This window comes from Alosa sapidissima, chromosome 7 (genome assembly GCF_018492685.1).
Source record: "Alosa sapidissima isolate fAloSap1 chromosome 7, fAloSap1.pri, whole genome shotgun sequence".
Lineage (NCBI taxonomy): Eukaryota > Metazoa > Chordata > Actinopteri > Clupeiformes > Clupeidae > Alosa > Alosa sapidissima.
In genome coordinates this window covers 16,179,369-16,194,804 of record NC_055963.1, presented here as the reverse complement: position 1 = coordinate 16,194,804, position 15,436 = coordinate 16,179,369, and the positions used below count along the sequence as shown (strand labels likewise).

Genomic DNA, 15,436 nt, shown 5'->3' with positions numbered 1-15,436 from the left:
AGAGGGCGCAAATATGCACGTAAGACCCTAAACTCTTTCCACACCTGCTTCTCGAACATTTACGGCTCCCACACACAGCTGCGTGCAGTGCTGGAGACGCATCCCATCCACTTTACATGGGCTTACGTCATCCATTGCCGAACTGAATTGTGGGTCCGTTGCGTCGTGTTGCTCCCGTCACTCGCGTCGAAAAGTTGAACTTTCCTAGTGTTCATGGGCTTTGGAAAAACCTTTTTCCCAGTGAAAACATCATCATTCCGCGTCATTCACGTCTCGTAATGTGTGATTTAGAGGTCGGAAACTGGGGCTAGATGTTGCTAACAGTGTTGCCCAGTTAGGGGCTCGTCATCACTTTTGTCACTTGAAAGCTGCATATCTTTCTTTCACAAGTGTCCAGGCCCGGGATGGGTAATCGGGAGAATCGGGAGAATTCCCGGTGGGCCGCTTCACTTTTGGTCCGGTCGAGGAAAAAAATATTGACATTTGTCACGTTAGTCTATCTTCTCTTAAAGTAGGCTATAGCCTACACGTTCCGCATTCTGTGCATGACACCGTTGCCTCTGCATGGGCTGTAGCCTACCATGTGAGGGAGTTCTCCCCTCCCAAAAAGAGTTGGTTGGGTCCATATAGCCCGTCTTTTCCAAAAAGTTTTCTCAGATACGGATAGCCAGGCCGGCCTTAGTAGCCATAAGCGTCAGGAAGGATCGATGGTAGAAAGAGGCCAGGAGGGACTGAAACGGCCAGGTAGAATGCTGCTAAATGTGCCAAGCTTCCAGATTACAGACAAAGTGGCAACTGGTAAAGAGAGATAGCCTATAGGCAATGATTATTAGCAGTGTAATAATTGGGCTAATATTCATATTCAATTACTTAAAATATTAGCCTTTTGTATCCAATTCATAGACTTTGCAGTATGCAATAATAACCAGTCGACCACTGAAAATGAGGAGCCCAAAATTAGTGATAAGGAGGCCATGACTACAGGGACAAGTAGAGAGGAAAAATTAAAGTTATTTAATGTAAGAAAGAGCAATTATTCTACATGACAAACCTATATGCCTTGTTTGCTCAGAAGAGGGTGTAGTAAAGGAGTAGTCTAAATCACCAAACAACAATATAGCCTATCCATGCAAAAAACATGTAGCCTTAGTTCAATATGCCTCTTTGTGGAAGCGATAGGCTACATTTCAAAGGCTTTCTTTCTTTCTGTTTTTGTTAACTTGTGGTATAGTGGAATATTTTTTGTTAACTTCTCAGTTGAAGTGAATTATTATATAACCTTTACGCATTTGTTGAACCATGGTAAGCCTACTAATAAAAACTACAGGATAGTAAGAGCTGAATATTGCTTCATTTATCCAATTTCCACCACTAAAACGTGGGCCGGTCTTGGGCCTGAAACTCCCGGGCTGAAAAGTGGCCCCACTCCGGCCCTGCAAGTGTCTTACACTATATTTTAAGCAAATACAGTTGTTTATTTAGGATTAGTGAGTGTATGTTTTAACCTTTGTTGTGGCATCCGTGTTTGTCACACATTCCGACGGCAAAGCACATAAACACTTGTTTTGGGAAAAACAAAGTAGCCACGGGGGCGGTCCTTGTCATTCCGAAGTGCCATGAATGCACCATTTTGCTGCACCGACGGACAACAACAGAAGGCACCAGCCAATCAAATTACGGTTATACTTCAATTCATTTGCATAGCTACCGTTGGGAACACCCACTGGCATGCGTTGACGGAACCAGAACCGGTGTGGGAGCCGGACACCGGCATTCCGCTTTCTAATAGTCTTAGCCAAGATCAGTTTCAGACCCTACCACAAAAACCTATTACAGCAATGAGTGTTACAGCTGATGTTTTCAAATTCCTCACTTTAGAGTATTTTTGCATTGGAGTTTTGCTCTAAATGTTCAACAAATTTGAATCATATGTGACAACAGGAGAATAGTGTTTATAGTTTGGGGAAATATTTCTATTTCTGGTAAATTAATGGTAATTATTGGTTTTTGCTACTTAATGTTTTTTTTTACATTTTTAGCGATTAAGCTATTAAGATCAATAAAAAGTGTAAGCATAATTTTCTTAATGTTTACTGCTCTTGAAGAAAACAAAAAGTAGGTAAACCTTTAATATCTTAAATACAACATTTGTGAGGTCATTTTCATCAGAAAGGCAGTCCAGCAGACTCTCCAGCGATAGGCTACTTGTGACATGTTCCTCTGTGAGAATAGTTAGTGAGCAGCTGAATAGACGGATGTGGATTTTATTGTTCTCTATATTGGCTCTGTGCACTAGCTTACTTGAAGTCGGCAAACTATAGTTTCCTGTTCATCAACAAGGACCTGAAGATGAGTGCTTTATTTGTACCTTACCTCTGAAGTAAGCCTATAAAAGCTACATTACTCCATCTTTGCCCATATAAGATCTTGAGATTTTTCCTATAGACCCTTTGTCACAGAAAAGGTGTTCACATGTCGGGGTCAGAAAGCTTTCCATCCCATTGAATTGTGTGTGTGTGTGAATTGACTAAAACGTCAAAGAAATGTCAAGACAAATGCTTACTTGTACTACTTTTTTGCATGTAGCCTATACACGCTGGGCTTGTCAACCAGATAGCCGAATATGTCGGGCTAATGAATCTCTGGCTACTTGCTAATGTTGTCTACCCATTCTGTTATCAGCTCAGGATCAGGCAGACAATCGCCATTAGTTAAGACTTAATTTATTAAGGTACGGTTCGCAGCCCTTGGGTAACAATGACAGTGCATACCTTGACAGCTCAACATGCCGGCAGAGTCCGTCTACGGATTTATTTATTTATTAGACATTCTCTGATGCCAGTTTATTAGCTGTGCCATTTTTCTGACCTGCATGCTGTGCGCGCACCCAACCTAGGCTCTGGATGATTACAAACATTGAAGGGTTCTATGAGAAAATTAAATAGGGATTTTGAATTATCACACCTTTTAAACTCTCGCGGGGACAAAGAAATCGGAAATGCAGACGTTTTGCTCTACACACTTTCGTTCTCTGCCTTCTAGTGGATACTGTGATCTTCGGTATGTTAAGACGGCACACTTTGATTTTTGCTACCATAGAGCTAACTTGCAATGCAAGTTGCCATAGGTAGTTAGCTTCAATTAACACCTGTATCTCCTTATATGGGCAAAGATGGCAGCGTTGGTTCCTTTTTGTCAGCAATCTTCATTGGTTTATGTGTTGCCAGATTGGGTGGGTGCCCGCTCAATTGGGCTCCTTTTGACTTCGTCGGGCGGGGGGAAATATGCCTTAGGCGGCACATAAAATTTCAGTTAAATGGTTTTTCTATGACAAATTTCTTGTTGGGCCGTTTTTTTGCTGAAGAGGGCGGGTTTTTGAACATGATTGGGCGGAAATCACTCAACCCAATCTGGCAACACTGGTAATGTCCGTGGGCGGCTCTAATGAGCACTGCTGTATGCCGCTCTGCTTGGCTTCAAGTCGTTATAAAAGCGATTTTAGCTTCCACGTTTTCCCAAAAAACGCCAGCCTACGTGCAGTGGCTGCACAATATAAGGAGGGAAGGATTTTCGGTAAGCACACGTTTTGGAACAACTGAACTGATGTCAACAAACTGGAAATTGGTTTGCTGACTTCAAGTGGTGCACAGAGCCCATAGAATAAAGCTGTGTCTGAAAAGGAGAAAGAGATCCTGTATCTTTTTTACAACTAAAATTCTCACACACTGCAAACTATAAAACATGCATGACAGGTTTTTAAAATGTGAGTTCCAAAAGCTGTGTCTGAAAAGGAGAAAGAGATCCTGTATCTTTTTTACAACTAAAATTCTCACACACTGCAAACTATAAAACATGCATGACAGGTTTTTAAAATGTGAGTTCCAAATTTGCACATGTTTATGTATTCATTTTCACCCTCACTTTCTACATTATCTTCCATTTTCCCAGAGGACAGGAACAGCACACCCTAGCATGCAGGCACGTTGAGACAGGGTTCCTCTTGCGTCTTGTTTATACCCATAAGTATTGGGGAGCATTTCAGTCTGGGTAGTCCAGAATAATAGACATCTCCATAGGTGGTTTTCCTGTGACACAAACAGTAGAATGTGACATGATTACGACTAATGCTGTTACAGTATATGCATTTTGTTGTTTTGTTTTGCTTATTGCTTAACGTTGTCTGTGATGCATTGACTGTATTTTCAGCACGTTTTGTAACTGCTTAATTACCTTACTGTAACTATGACAATTAACTTACTCAAATTCTGGGATATCAGCCACACACAGTCGACCTCTCCGTCGTTTCGAACCTGCTCCGCAGGAAGGCTTGCACAAACCCCACTCGGTCCACTCTGTATAGTGAGCAGGCTCTGGACAAACAGATGATGAATGCCTCTTTGGAAATTGCATACTGACTTTGTAACAGACAAAACCCATCAGAGGGTCAAGTTGATGAAGAATACACTGTTCTGTTCTGTGACTTACTTTCACAAGGCCGTTCAGTTGTGTGTTTAATGTCATAGCAAAGCCTGTGTTCAACAGGGAGACCATCACATGCTTTCCCACCAAAGTCCCTGAACAAACAGCTCCTCCGCCGAGCCTGTGAGCCAGCCTTTTTGGTGCAGCTGATTGGTCTGTTGTATGTTTCTTTCTTGCATGTCTCCCACTCTCTCCACTCTCCCCATTCTCCATCCACTAAAAGACAAACAAATTAAAATGCATATGAAACATACTGCATATATTTTCATTCACACACACAAAAATCACCTTGTTAAAGTAACACAATGTATATTCGCCTTTTCATCAAATTTCCAACATACTGGGTATCAGGTGTGTAAAAGTCCGGCTTCAGAAAGTAAAAGCCCTGCCACATTTTTGATAATAATATTAGAAAGGGATAGCGTGGAAAATAAAGGCTACTGATTACAAAATGGCAGTTGGAACCGCTACAATAATAGACCTCACCTACAAAAGTTTGCCTACAAAAAAGAACCAAAACGGCCATCTTTGCCCATATAAGGAGATCCGGTTGTTAATTAAAGCTAACTATGGCAAGTTCATTGCAAGTTAGCTCTGGGGTAGCAAAAATCTAAGTGTGCCGCTTTCACGTACCAGAGATCACAGTATCCACTCGAAGGATGAGGACAAAAGTGTGTTCAGGAAAACGTCTGCATTTTAGACTTTTTCATCCCCGTGAGAGTTTAACAGGTGCGATAATTCAAAATCCCCATGTTATTTTCCCATAGGAAAAATCGCCAGTTACCGGATGTCAAAGATGAAGATGAAGAACTTCAGAGGTCTATAGAGTCCAATGATGTCTCTAGCTATTGTTTTTCAGACAGTCAGTGAGCATCAAAAGGAGTTCCTATATGTCCAGCAGCCTTCCCCCTTGGACACGGCACATGTGGATTTGTTCACAACCCGGCAAAGATAATCTCAGAGGAGCCATGTTGACTGACAAGGTAATTTTACACAAATTCATATAAATAATAGGCTATTGCACAATTGCCGTAATGCAATTTGTGATTCCTCAGGTCGTGGGAGAGCAAGCTGCAAGACAGGATCTCCCTATATGGGTATGGGTAGGCCAGGGGTGCGGAAGGCGCGCCATTCTCCCTATTACAAGTTAGTTCACTATCAGAATGACTTTAAAGTTGTTATATTAAGATGAAAAACTTGCATAGGATGCCTATATGATAAAGGAACTACAAACTAGACTTTTTTGCCTTAAATCAATTAATTATCTAATTAATAAGAGTCTCCAGGTAAACCAATGCAGCAACCAAAATGCCTTTTTGACAAAGCAGTTATATTTTGTTTTTTGGAGTTTTATAGAAGGTTTTTACCTGGACAGTGTGTTTGTATGATGCAGATTGCATATGCATTGTGGTCCCCCAAGCAAGCGTTTCCACCATATTTTGGTGCTGGGTTATTACACTTTCGCGTCTTGGATTGTAGGCCGACTCCACAGGTCACTGAACATTCCGAGAGGGAGCTCCATGCCCCCCAAGCACCATGGGCTAGGAAATGGAATTGAATTGTTGTTACAAGCTCATAGAGGTATAATTGTGATGCATGCAGGTGCAGGACAAACAAACATCTGTTTTGTACTTCAACAGAAGATGCACTCACTAGGACATATTGGTAGTGAATAACAATCCTGTGTATCAGTGTCAGGGCCTTGGCAGGGACGCCCAGCTGGCACAGATGATGGTGAAGGGTTGGTGCATGTCCTCCTGCGTTCCCTTGGCGGTGGAGTGGCACCCTCCATTCTACACGTCCCCAAACAGGGACTCCAAGTTCCCCAGTCTGACCAGCTACCATGTGCTTAGGAAAGGCAAAGAATCCGTTCAGATGTCAAAGAGGAAGTATTACAGGAAACAGTATGAAGTGGCAAACTTTCTCAATTGTTATCTCTGTTACACAAGAAGTGTTTTTTAGTTTTTTGTTTCAACTTAGTCAATTCAAACTGATTTGCGCAATGACTGCAGTCTTCAGCTATACCATTACATAGAGATGACTGTGAAAGGGTGGCAGAGAAAGGAATGTTAAAACCTCTGTTGTAGCAGAAAATATATTATTACCAAATCCCTTAAAATACTCTTATGTATGTTTGAGATTCCCCTATTACCCCTACAGTCCTTAACAGTCTTTCAATAGTCATGTATAAATATACATAAATCTAAAGTTCTTAATTATATGATGTATTTTTAGAAATCAATCCCTACAAATGGAGATTTTATATATCATCACTGTGTACTTGGGCAGACGACTCCTGTTTCACATGATTGAGTATCTTGTCCTGGGCCGTCACAGCCTCCTCCACATTTGGGCGGTGGGTTGTTGCACGGTTTCTCTCTCCTGGACACACCTTTCCCACAGGTCACAGAGCAAGGTTGCCATGCTCCCCATTCTCCCCATCCACCTTGCTCTAAACAAAGAAAACGGTAGATTGCCTCAACAACAGCTCTCTTTTTGTTTAAGATTTTCAGTATGGAAAGCAAATAAATGTTTCAGTGCAGCCACAGGAATAGTGGCATGGCATGTTTGTTTTTTTACCAGGGCAGCAGTCTTGATCTTCACAAACTGCTGTTTGCAGAGTCCCAAGATTTTTGGAGTCATTGCACTTTCCAATCCCATCGCATCTTCGTCGTCTTTGTTGAACGCCTTTCAGACAAGACACTGAGCAAGGACCCCATGGCGACCAGGCAGACCAGGAGGCGTTGCTGAATATGTTCAAATTTACAGCTGTGAGCATCAGGCAGATATATGACACCAACGTAAACCAAGCATGGTGACATTTCCTTGACTTACCGACAGGACACACATTCCCCATTTTCATTTTTGAAGCCGTATTGACTGTTGAAACAGCATTCATCTTGTGTGACGTCCCCTATGCGGCTCACACAATTCCCTGTGTCTGTGTCAAACTTAAAGTAACATGACACGAGCTGTGAATCTAAACACACAAAAAAGGCACATAGCCTACAGTCACTGCCTCTTCATCAAATTTGATAAAAGAGAAAAACAAATTCTGGCACAGTTTTAGGGCCAATCTCAATTCTCTGTTTTACCCCTTCCCCTATCCCTTCATCTTACCCCTAGCCCTTGTCCCTCGAAACCGAGTGGCAAAACATAGGGGTGAAGAATATTCCCCTTGGAAATGAGACACCACTAGCCAACCATAAGGGAGAGCTGGATGATTGAAACACTTGAATTAACGTAATTTACAGAGATCGTACCACACTGAAAGCTAATATTTTTTCACTAGCAACCTGTCGTCTGTCAAATAGGCTATAATTGCATTTTTAGCTCGGAATAAAACCGTTCAGGAATTATTTCAACAACAGCTGAACGTGCCTATGTTCGTTCGCAGCCTACCTTGGTCCGGGTGAATGAAACAGGGATGGGGGACAAAATAAACATGCAGTTTGCTATGTAAACATCCCACAACTCCTTTGATATTTTACAATAATATCCAAATGGTCGTTACTTGACATCAGAAGCAATCGCTACCTGCCTATGCGAGGAGTAGGCAGCAGTCGGCAGCATTCATATCAGACGAGCGGTAAAAAAGTTCAGCGAATTTAGCTGCTGTTGGACTTTACATTTCTGACATGGTATGCTGCCAATTCGCGGGGTAGACATGGAAATATGTAAAATGCGAGACATTCGCGCAAATAATGATGTGCTGTTAACATTCACAAAACAGCGATTTTTTGAAAACTTCCTCGTGAAGAACAGGACCTTCAATATATGGTCACAAGATTGAATGCAACATAAAACAATTACCATTTTAATTTTATAATCCTTATTAATGGCAACACTTCATGTCAATGAATCGCGGTGTGCTTATTTTTCCGGTGTGAGCGGTGTATGTTGGGTATTACTCTTACCCCTCGGTTTCAAGTAAGCTACCGATCTTACTTGGTTTTAAGGGGTATCTACCCCTTGCCCTTATCCCTACCCCTCGATCGAAATGAGAATTGAGATAGCCCTTCGTCTCACGTGCACGCGCAAAACGAAGGGGAAGGGGTAAAATAGAGAATTGAGATTGGCCCTTAGTGTCATAGAACATCTTTCCTCAAACTTCTTTGACCTGAGGCCTGGTAATGGCATACTTTGGGGTCAGGGCCACCCTACACGACCCCCCCCCCCCCCATCAAATTATCATTATGATTATCATTATCACAATTATTATTGATATGCTATATGGTTTTACATGCAGTTCAAAGCAGTCGATGTTTAAAGTGCTAATATTGTTCACATTGTTCATTGCTTTTGCATGGTTGATGCTTGCATGAGAAATACTTCTCAAAACAACAGCAATTATATGGGTGCCATTGTGTTGGGATGTTTCCCTCATGCAAGCATCATACACTGGTAGGCAAATGGAAAAAATATTGACATGCTTTTTAATGAAATTTCATTTGAATGCCTAAATGTAAAAAATCAGGAAAAACCATACCAGCTTTTGTGTATTGCAAATGTCGAATCAGATATAAATCACTGATCTGGAGATCTTTAACAGGAAGACTAATTATGCTACAATAGCTTTTAGCCACGTTATATTCAAATTTGATTAATATTCAATGCTAGACTGTGTCTCTGCTTTGTTTTTATGAAAGTTGCATAAATCCATGTCGTTCTATTAAATGCTGTTACATAATTACAAATAGCCTTCCAACAGGTTGAAGTGGTATCGAGTGGTTTCAGTTTCTCTAGCGCAGACGCGCACACGCATGCATTGAATGAACGCTCATACTGTACCACCACTTAATTGTATGCCTCTATGTTTAATGACACCAAATTAGCAAGTATTTCCTCCTGATTGCAGAAACATTTTTCTGTCGGTCCGTGGTTCCTTGATCAATTGCGTAGCAAATTATCAGAGATGTACCGTGCATAATTTCACTCCGCGACTCCGCGGACCAGCAGTGTCCATGTTACGGCAGTTTGAGAAACGCTGAATAGACCGTGCTATAATTGTGCATACCACAACTGCCAGTACATATACAATATAATCTCTCTTTCTATCTCTCTCTCTCTCACACACACACACACACACAGACACACACACTCTTGATCACTCACTCAAACAGCCATAAACATGAATACAAAAAGTTGTATTACATAATTGATAAGTTTATATGCAATAGTAGCAGGTTTTGATGTTCATGAAAGTCATGATGAAACCAATCACTTTAGAAAGAAAATAGTCTACTGTCAAATTAGCATCAGTTTGAAATTACATACTAATACAGTTAAGATAAAACATGATCCTTACTCTCTGATATCAGGTTTTGCTCTGGTGTGAAAGATCAAAGTCTGTCACTTACCTATTGCTTGAGGCAGCAAAAAGAGAATGTACTGTATACTAAAAACCAGCAACATTGTGTAAACCATACAGTCGTACACAGAATTTCTGGACCCAAATATTTTGTCTTTCGTCCTTTTGTTTCCAGCTGTTCAGTTCAACTCTTTCTGTTTTGTGGCCAAAGGGCATTTGACCCTTTACAGGAAGGCCACAGGTTGTGTCATCTGTTTGTCTAAGTTAGGCAACACTTTTCAGTAAGGGGGCGGGGAAGGATTTATGGGAAATTGGGCTTCTCTGTTAGCCTGGAAAATTCAGACCCTAGAAAGATTAAGGGTCTGGCCATGACTAATGTAATGGCCCAACTCGAGGGGCGGCACCATGCATTTGAAAATCTCACTGCACGCAATTGGATAACACTACGACCAATGTTTACTGACTGATTCGTTGCAGCGCTGTTGTCATCTGTTAATGTTAATACCTTGGCGAATGTAAAAGGAATTGAAAGTAAAATCAAGTCATTTTCATCTTTTTACCATGTTGCCAGGGATGGGCAGTATTTCTAATACATGTATATAAAATACGACATCATTGCTGCGCAGTTGATCAAGATACCGCGGACCGACAAAAAAAGAAAACAAACGTTTCTGCTATTGATGTCATTAAACATGGAGCCCCCCCCCCACATATACAACAATTAGTGGGGGGCCCTTAATACATCTAGGCCCAGGGGCCCGAAAGTTCATAATCCGCCCATGCTTGCATGAGGGAAACATCCCAAAACAATAGCACCCATATAATTGTTGCTGTTTGGAGAAGTATTTCTTTTCTTATGCAAGCATCATGCAACCATGCAAAAGCAATTAAACTAATTATATCTTACATTAGTAAAGCAGTCCTCTAATGTGCATGTCACAAACCATTTAAGTGAAAGTGCATGTATAACAATATAGGCATAATAATGATTGTGATAATGATAATGACAATTTGATTTGGAGGGAGTGGGGTTGGGTACGTGTAGAAGAGCCCTATGACCCCAAAGTCTGCCATGACTGGGCCTCAGGTCAAAGAAGTTTGAGAAAGGCTGGTCTACATAACCTGCATCAAATTGAGGTTTGCAGTGATGCGCCTGAAGGCACGGGTTGAGGACCCAGTCAGTTACGTCACAATATGCACATTTGTTTAAATTCATACCTACGTAATCACCATGACCAAAATTGTACTTTTTTTTTTACTTTGAATCTTGAAAAAACAAAATATTGACCTACCTACCGACCCATTTTTTTTTTTTTTTTTTTTGGCTGTTACTGCAAACAAGAATATTTTTAAGGATGGCCTCATGACTGTGAAAATGGCTGACATTGAACCACAGTGCTTTAAATGGGAGCCCCCAGTATCAGTCATCAAGGCATCAAAATCTGCCACAAACACTTACAACACACAATATCACTCATAAACACACAGACACACACACACACACGGACAGAACCACCACTGTTCAAAAGACCATTTTGGGGCTAAATGTGCTTTTTCTCATTTGGTTGTTTTCTGTTTGTTTAGAGCAGAATGAGAGTAAGTTTTAAAGTCCGCACATCCAAATGTCTGACCTGGGAGCAGGACAAACAAACGACCAGACGTCACGTCTGAAGAAGGGTGATTACCCGAAACGTCACAGAAAAATAAAAACAAGTGGGAGCAGATAACCCTGGTTGAAGCAGACTTTTTCTCTTTTTTTTGCTCATTATGTCTGTATCTCTATAAAACACTTACTTTCATAAAGGACGCACACCATCCAGCACATACACATGGAAACCGATATTGTAGGTCCTTGGTCACAAACTCAAAACGTGTCTCTCTGAAGACCTGTTCTAGAATCTTTGCTCTGAAGGCTGCGTTGCTAGGCAACATCAAATAAACGAAATGAGAGTCTTTCAGTATTAAATGTGTACGTGTGATTATGAATGGATGTGTGTGGTTTGCAATTAGAATAAACAAGAAATAACATTTTCAATAATTTCCCATGATAAATTACATAATATTTGCACCTTCCTTACTTGTGAAGCTCACACCGTATTTCAAGTACACTAGTGAAATGTAATACAACGTTGCCACCTAGCGTTCAGATGTAGGCTATTTAACATTAACGTGACATTGCTTGCTTATTCTTTCGTCAACTCCATGCTTTTAGGAAAACAATCTTTTTATCATAGTTCCCTCTTCAATGAGCGATTACCAGCTCGTTTTTGTAACAGAGATAGCTGTTTATTGTCCCTAGGTTAGGTTTACAGAAACACCTATTCATATTAATACGTAGCCTATGGAGTGCTGCCGACCACTGTTCATTACAGCCCAGAATGCCTTGCATGTCTTTACAACAAAACAACACAGTAAAACCTAAATGTCCGTAAACATATGAATTTGCATACTTGTAACATTTTTAATAATACTCTCCCATCATGATATTTAACAATAATGAAAGATTAAATTTGAATACCGTCAATGTGAAAATAACTGTCCTACGTCAGCAATAAATAGCTAATGTTCTCCTTACCATTTCAGTTCATAAGTCCATACTATCCCATGGCTGAGCAAGGATTTCATGATTGGGCAAGGTTTCCTGGAGACATTGTGCATACTTGGAAAGCATTGTGATAGATCAGGGGTGGGCAACTAATTTCCCCAAGGGGCCACATGACAAACTGGGACTGTTGAAGAGGGCAGGACCCAAAATACCAAACTCAAGTCTGAACTCAATTCTACTGTATTCTGTTCTTGTATAACATTAAGTAAATCATATGGTTTTGTTTACTACTCGTAAGAACAGATGAAAATGTGAGGGAGACCAAGGAAAAACAGCAATAGGCTATTTAATCTATGTCCAGTATTTAATCCTCATTCTCGAAAATGATTTTTTGAGATTAACATTTTTTCAGTTTTCAAAGGCTGATATAAAAAAGTACTACAATATCTATATAATTAGGCTAGGCCATGAAAATGTGAAGGAGTCAGTACAACCATAGGCCTGTGCCACCATTTCATCAACACTCAGCAATATTTCATCATTAAATCATTACCATCATTAAATTAACTCCATGCAGAATTAGACTATGAAAATGTGAAGCAGACAATAGTAGGCTGTCATTAGTTAATCAACATGCACAAAGAAAACTATTTTAAATATGTAGGCTATATTTTTGCTTTAACTTTATGCACAAAACTGTGATTGGTCAACTCGCCCTGTGTGTTGAGCCGGCTGCTTCAAGCAACCTGTGGGTAGTAGCATCATACTAGTTCGCTAACATAAGCTTTGCAAATAAACTCAGACATATTTTGGTTACAGTGACGGGGTTATCCGAATGTAAACTGTCTATCTGCCAGTAACGTTTTGAAATTAACACTTCGTATATCCAACAAACAGCAGGAGTTCGTTCTGACAACCTTTGCGGTGGTGAGCGACGCAGACATAAGAGACACAAAACTTTGAAAGGTTTACGCCGACTTAAAGGCAACTGCATTGTGTCGATGCAGAAGCATAAATTCTATTCACCAGCACATTAGTGAGGGTGTTTACATCGTATGCATCCACTCACAAATGTATGGGCGTACAAATAGCAGTCGCTTTCAAAATAAAAGCAACGATATTGATTTGCGTGCATTATCTCTATGTTAGGCTCTTGACTATTGTTCTTTCACGGACCTTACCCGGGCCGGTCAGGGAAAGCCCACGGGCCGGATGTGGCCCGCGGGCCGTATGTTGCCCATGTATGTGATAGATGTACAACTGTGGAAGGTGATAGTTACCAAATACGGGTGGGTGGTTTGCCAAATGCTGGAAACTTTTGGAATGTTTTCTTTTTTTTTTAGCTTATGCACCCTCACATTGGAGTCCCGAGTTCAAATACAAAATTTGGTATCGATATGTGACAGTGTTCCTGAGATATGGACGACTTCCTGTTTCGGAGCTTCGCTGCCGATTTCGTTTGGCTGTGACGGGGAAACTCTTTCGAAAATCAAAAATCCTTCTGGTAACTTTTGTGAGGCTTGGTCAAAGGATAATGTACGTCAAGTTTCGTGGCGTTCGGACCAAATTTGTGACCTGTGAAAATTTTGTTTCACTTTCTGTTGAATCCAATATGGCGGACGAACGGCACGCCCACCTGACGTCATCTTCGCGAGCAACTTACACCGGAACTGACCGGACGTTTTTTAAAGTTGGAACGGTGTCTCTGTCTCAAAGGGCCTAGGCGCTAGGGCTGACAAAAAATTAGGGAGACGGGAAAAATAATAATAAATATAACCGCAAGCGGTGATTTAACGGGGTCCGAGCAAAATGAATATGAGGTTCATGAGGCATGACTTTTTAGTTTACATATGTTTCGATTGTTTGGGCCCAATTGTTCAAAAAAACGTGATTGGATTTCGGCTATCGGATTTCAAATCTTGAAAATTGTTGTTCAAAGTTGTTCAAAGGGAAACAAGGATCCTGAAATTGGATTAGATCACATAATCTATTCTTGGTTTTGATCAGGATAAAACCTTTGTGTTGTTCAAAACTTTTGAGTTGGATTGGAATAAATTTGATCCATAAAATTAGGATTACCCTGTGCTGTAACGTTATAGTGTGCTAACCTCCACAACCCAACAGTATTCTAACAGTATTCTATTCTAGTATGCTAACCTCCACAACCCAACTGAAGGAACTGTAGGGGGCGATGTGGGTTGAGGTAGAGTGAGTGTGTGGCGAGCAGGCAGAGCCTCGGTCAGAAGGCTTAATGGTATGGAGTGATGACACGGAGATGGCAGGTTTTGGTGCAACACAAGTGAACTTTATTTGAGTTTCAATTCATCTGTTCTTTTGTTCTTTACTTGTATGTGTGCTGCATCAAAGAGGAAACAAACAGAAAATGGAGTAATCAGTGAAATGGGGTAAATCAGTACAGATCCCAACTCACAACAATAAACTGAAATCATATGGCTATATAAGGTACAACCAGGGCTCCGAACCGGTTCAAGGAACGAAAACGAACGGAATTTTACAGAATTTTACGAGGAGCGGAAACGGAAAAACGAAAACAAAATGGTCTTCAACTGTTCCGGAACAGAAACGTTATTCTGAAATCCACAAAACCGGTTAATAACGTTTTTTTTTTTTTCGTTCTCTATATATTTTATAAAATTTCACAAAAGCATATCCTAAGTGTTATACTCTTTTGATTGTAGGCGAACAGCCTAATAATTTGATTTCTGCAGTTTGAAAAAAAAAAAAAAACGAATAAATGGACCTTTGGTCCAAATGTGTATATTTAGAGTGCATGAAAGTGCACTCTACTGTTATCCGATTTCTTCTTATTAGAGTGCATGAAAATGCATTCTACTGTTATCCGATTTATTCTTATTATTAGAGTGCTGTTATCCGATTTATTACAGTGCATGAAAATGCACTGTACTATTCTTCCTAGGCTTCTTATTCTTCTTCTTCTAACGCATTTAATGCAGCTTCAACCGTTTAACGTAGAAACTTCATTCAAACTATGTTACGTAGGTCTTACTTAGGACACGTGGGCTATGTATTTTTCATCTTTGTAACTTTTATACTTTTTAAACTATTAATTAAAAACTACT

General features: G+C 40.5%; 1 protein-coding gene across 1 annotated transcript; it reads right to left on the bottom strand.

Annotated features, from left to right (window-relative positions):
- Window positions 1-2,075: 2,075 nt before the first annotated feature.
- LOC121714050 (properdin-like) lies at window positions 2,076-10,016 on the bottom strand. Its single transcript, XM_042099198.1, has 9 exons — window positions 9,840-10,016; window positions 7,315-7,459; window positions 7,060-7,226; window positions 6,761-6,931; window positions 6,133-6,327; window positions 5,847-6,020; window positions 4,486-4,695; window positions 4,259-4,370; window positions 2,076-4,085 (listed from the first exon to the last, which is right to left on the bottom strand). Exons 1-9 carry the CDS (start codon window positions 9,904-9,906, stop codon window positions 3,968-3,970), a joined length of 1,359 nt encoding a protein of 452 aa, XP_041955132.1. The 5' UTR covers window positions 9,907-10,016; the 3' UTR covers window positions 2,076-3,967.
- Between the last annotated feature and the right edge of the window lie 5,420 nt (window positions 10,017-15,436).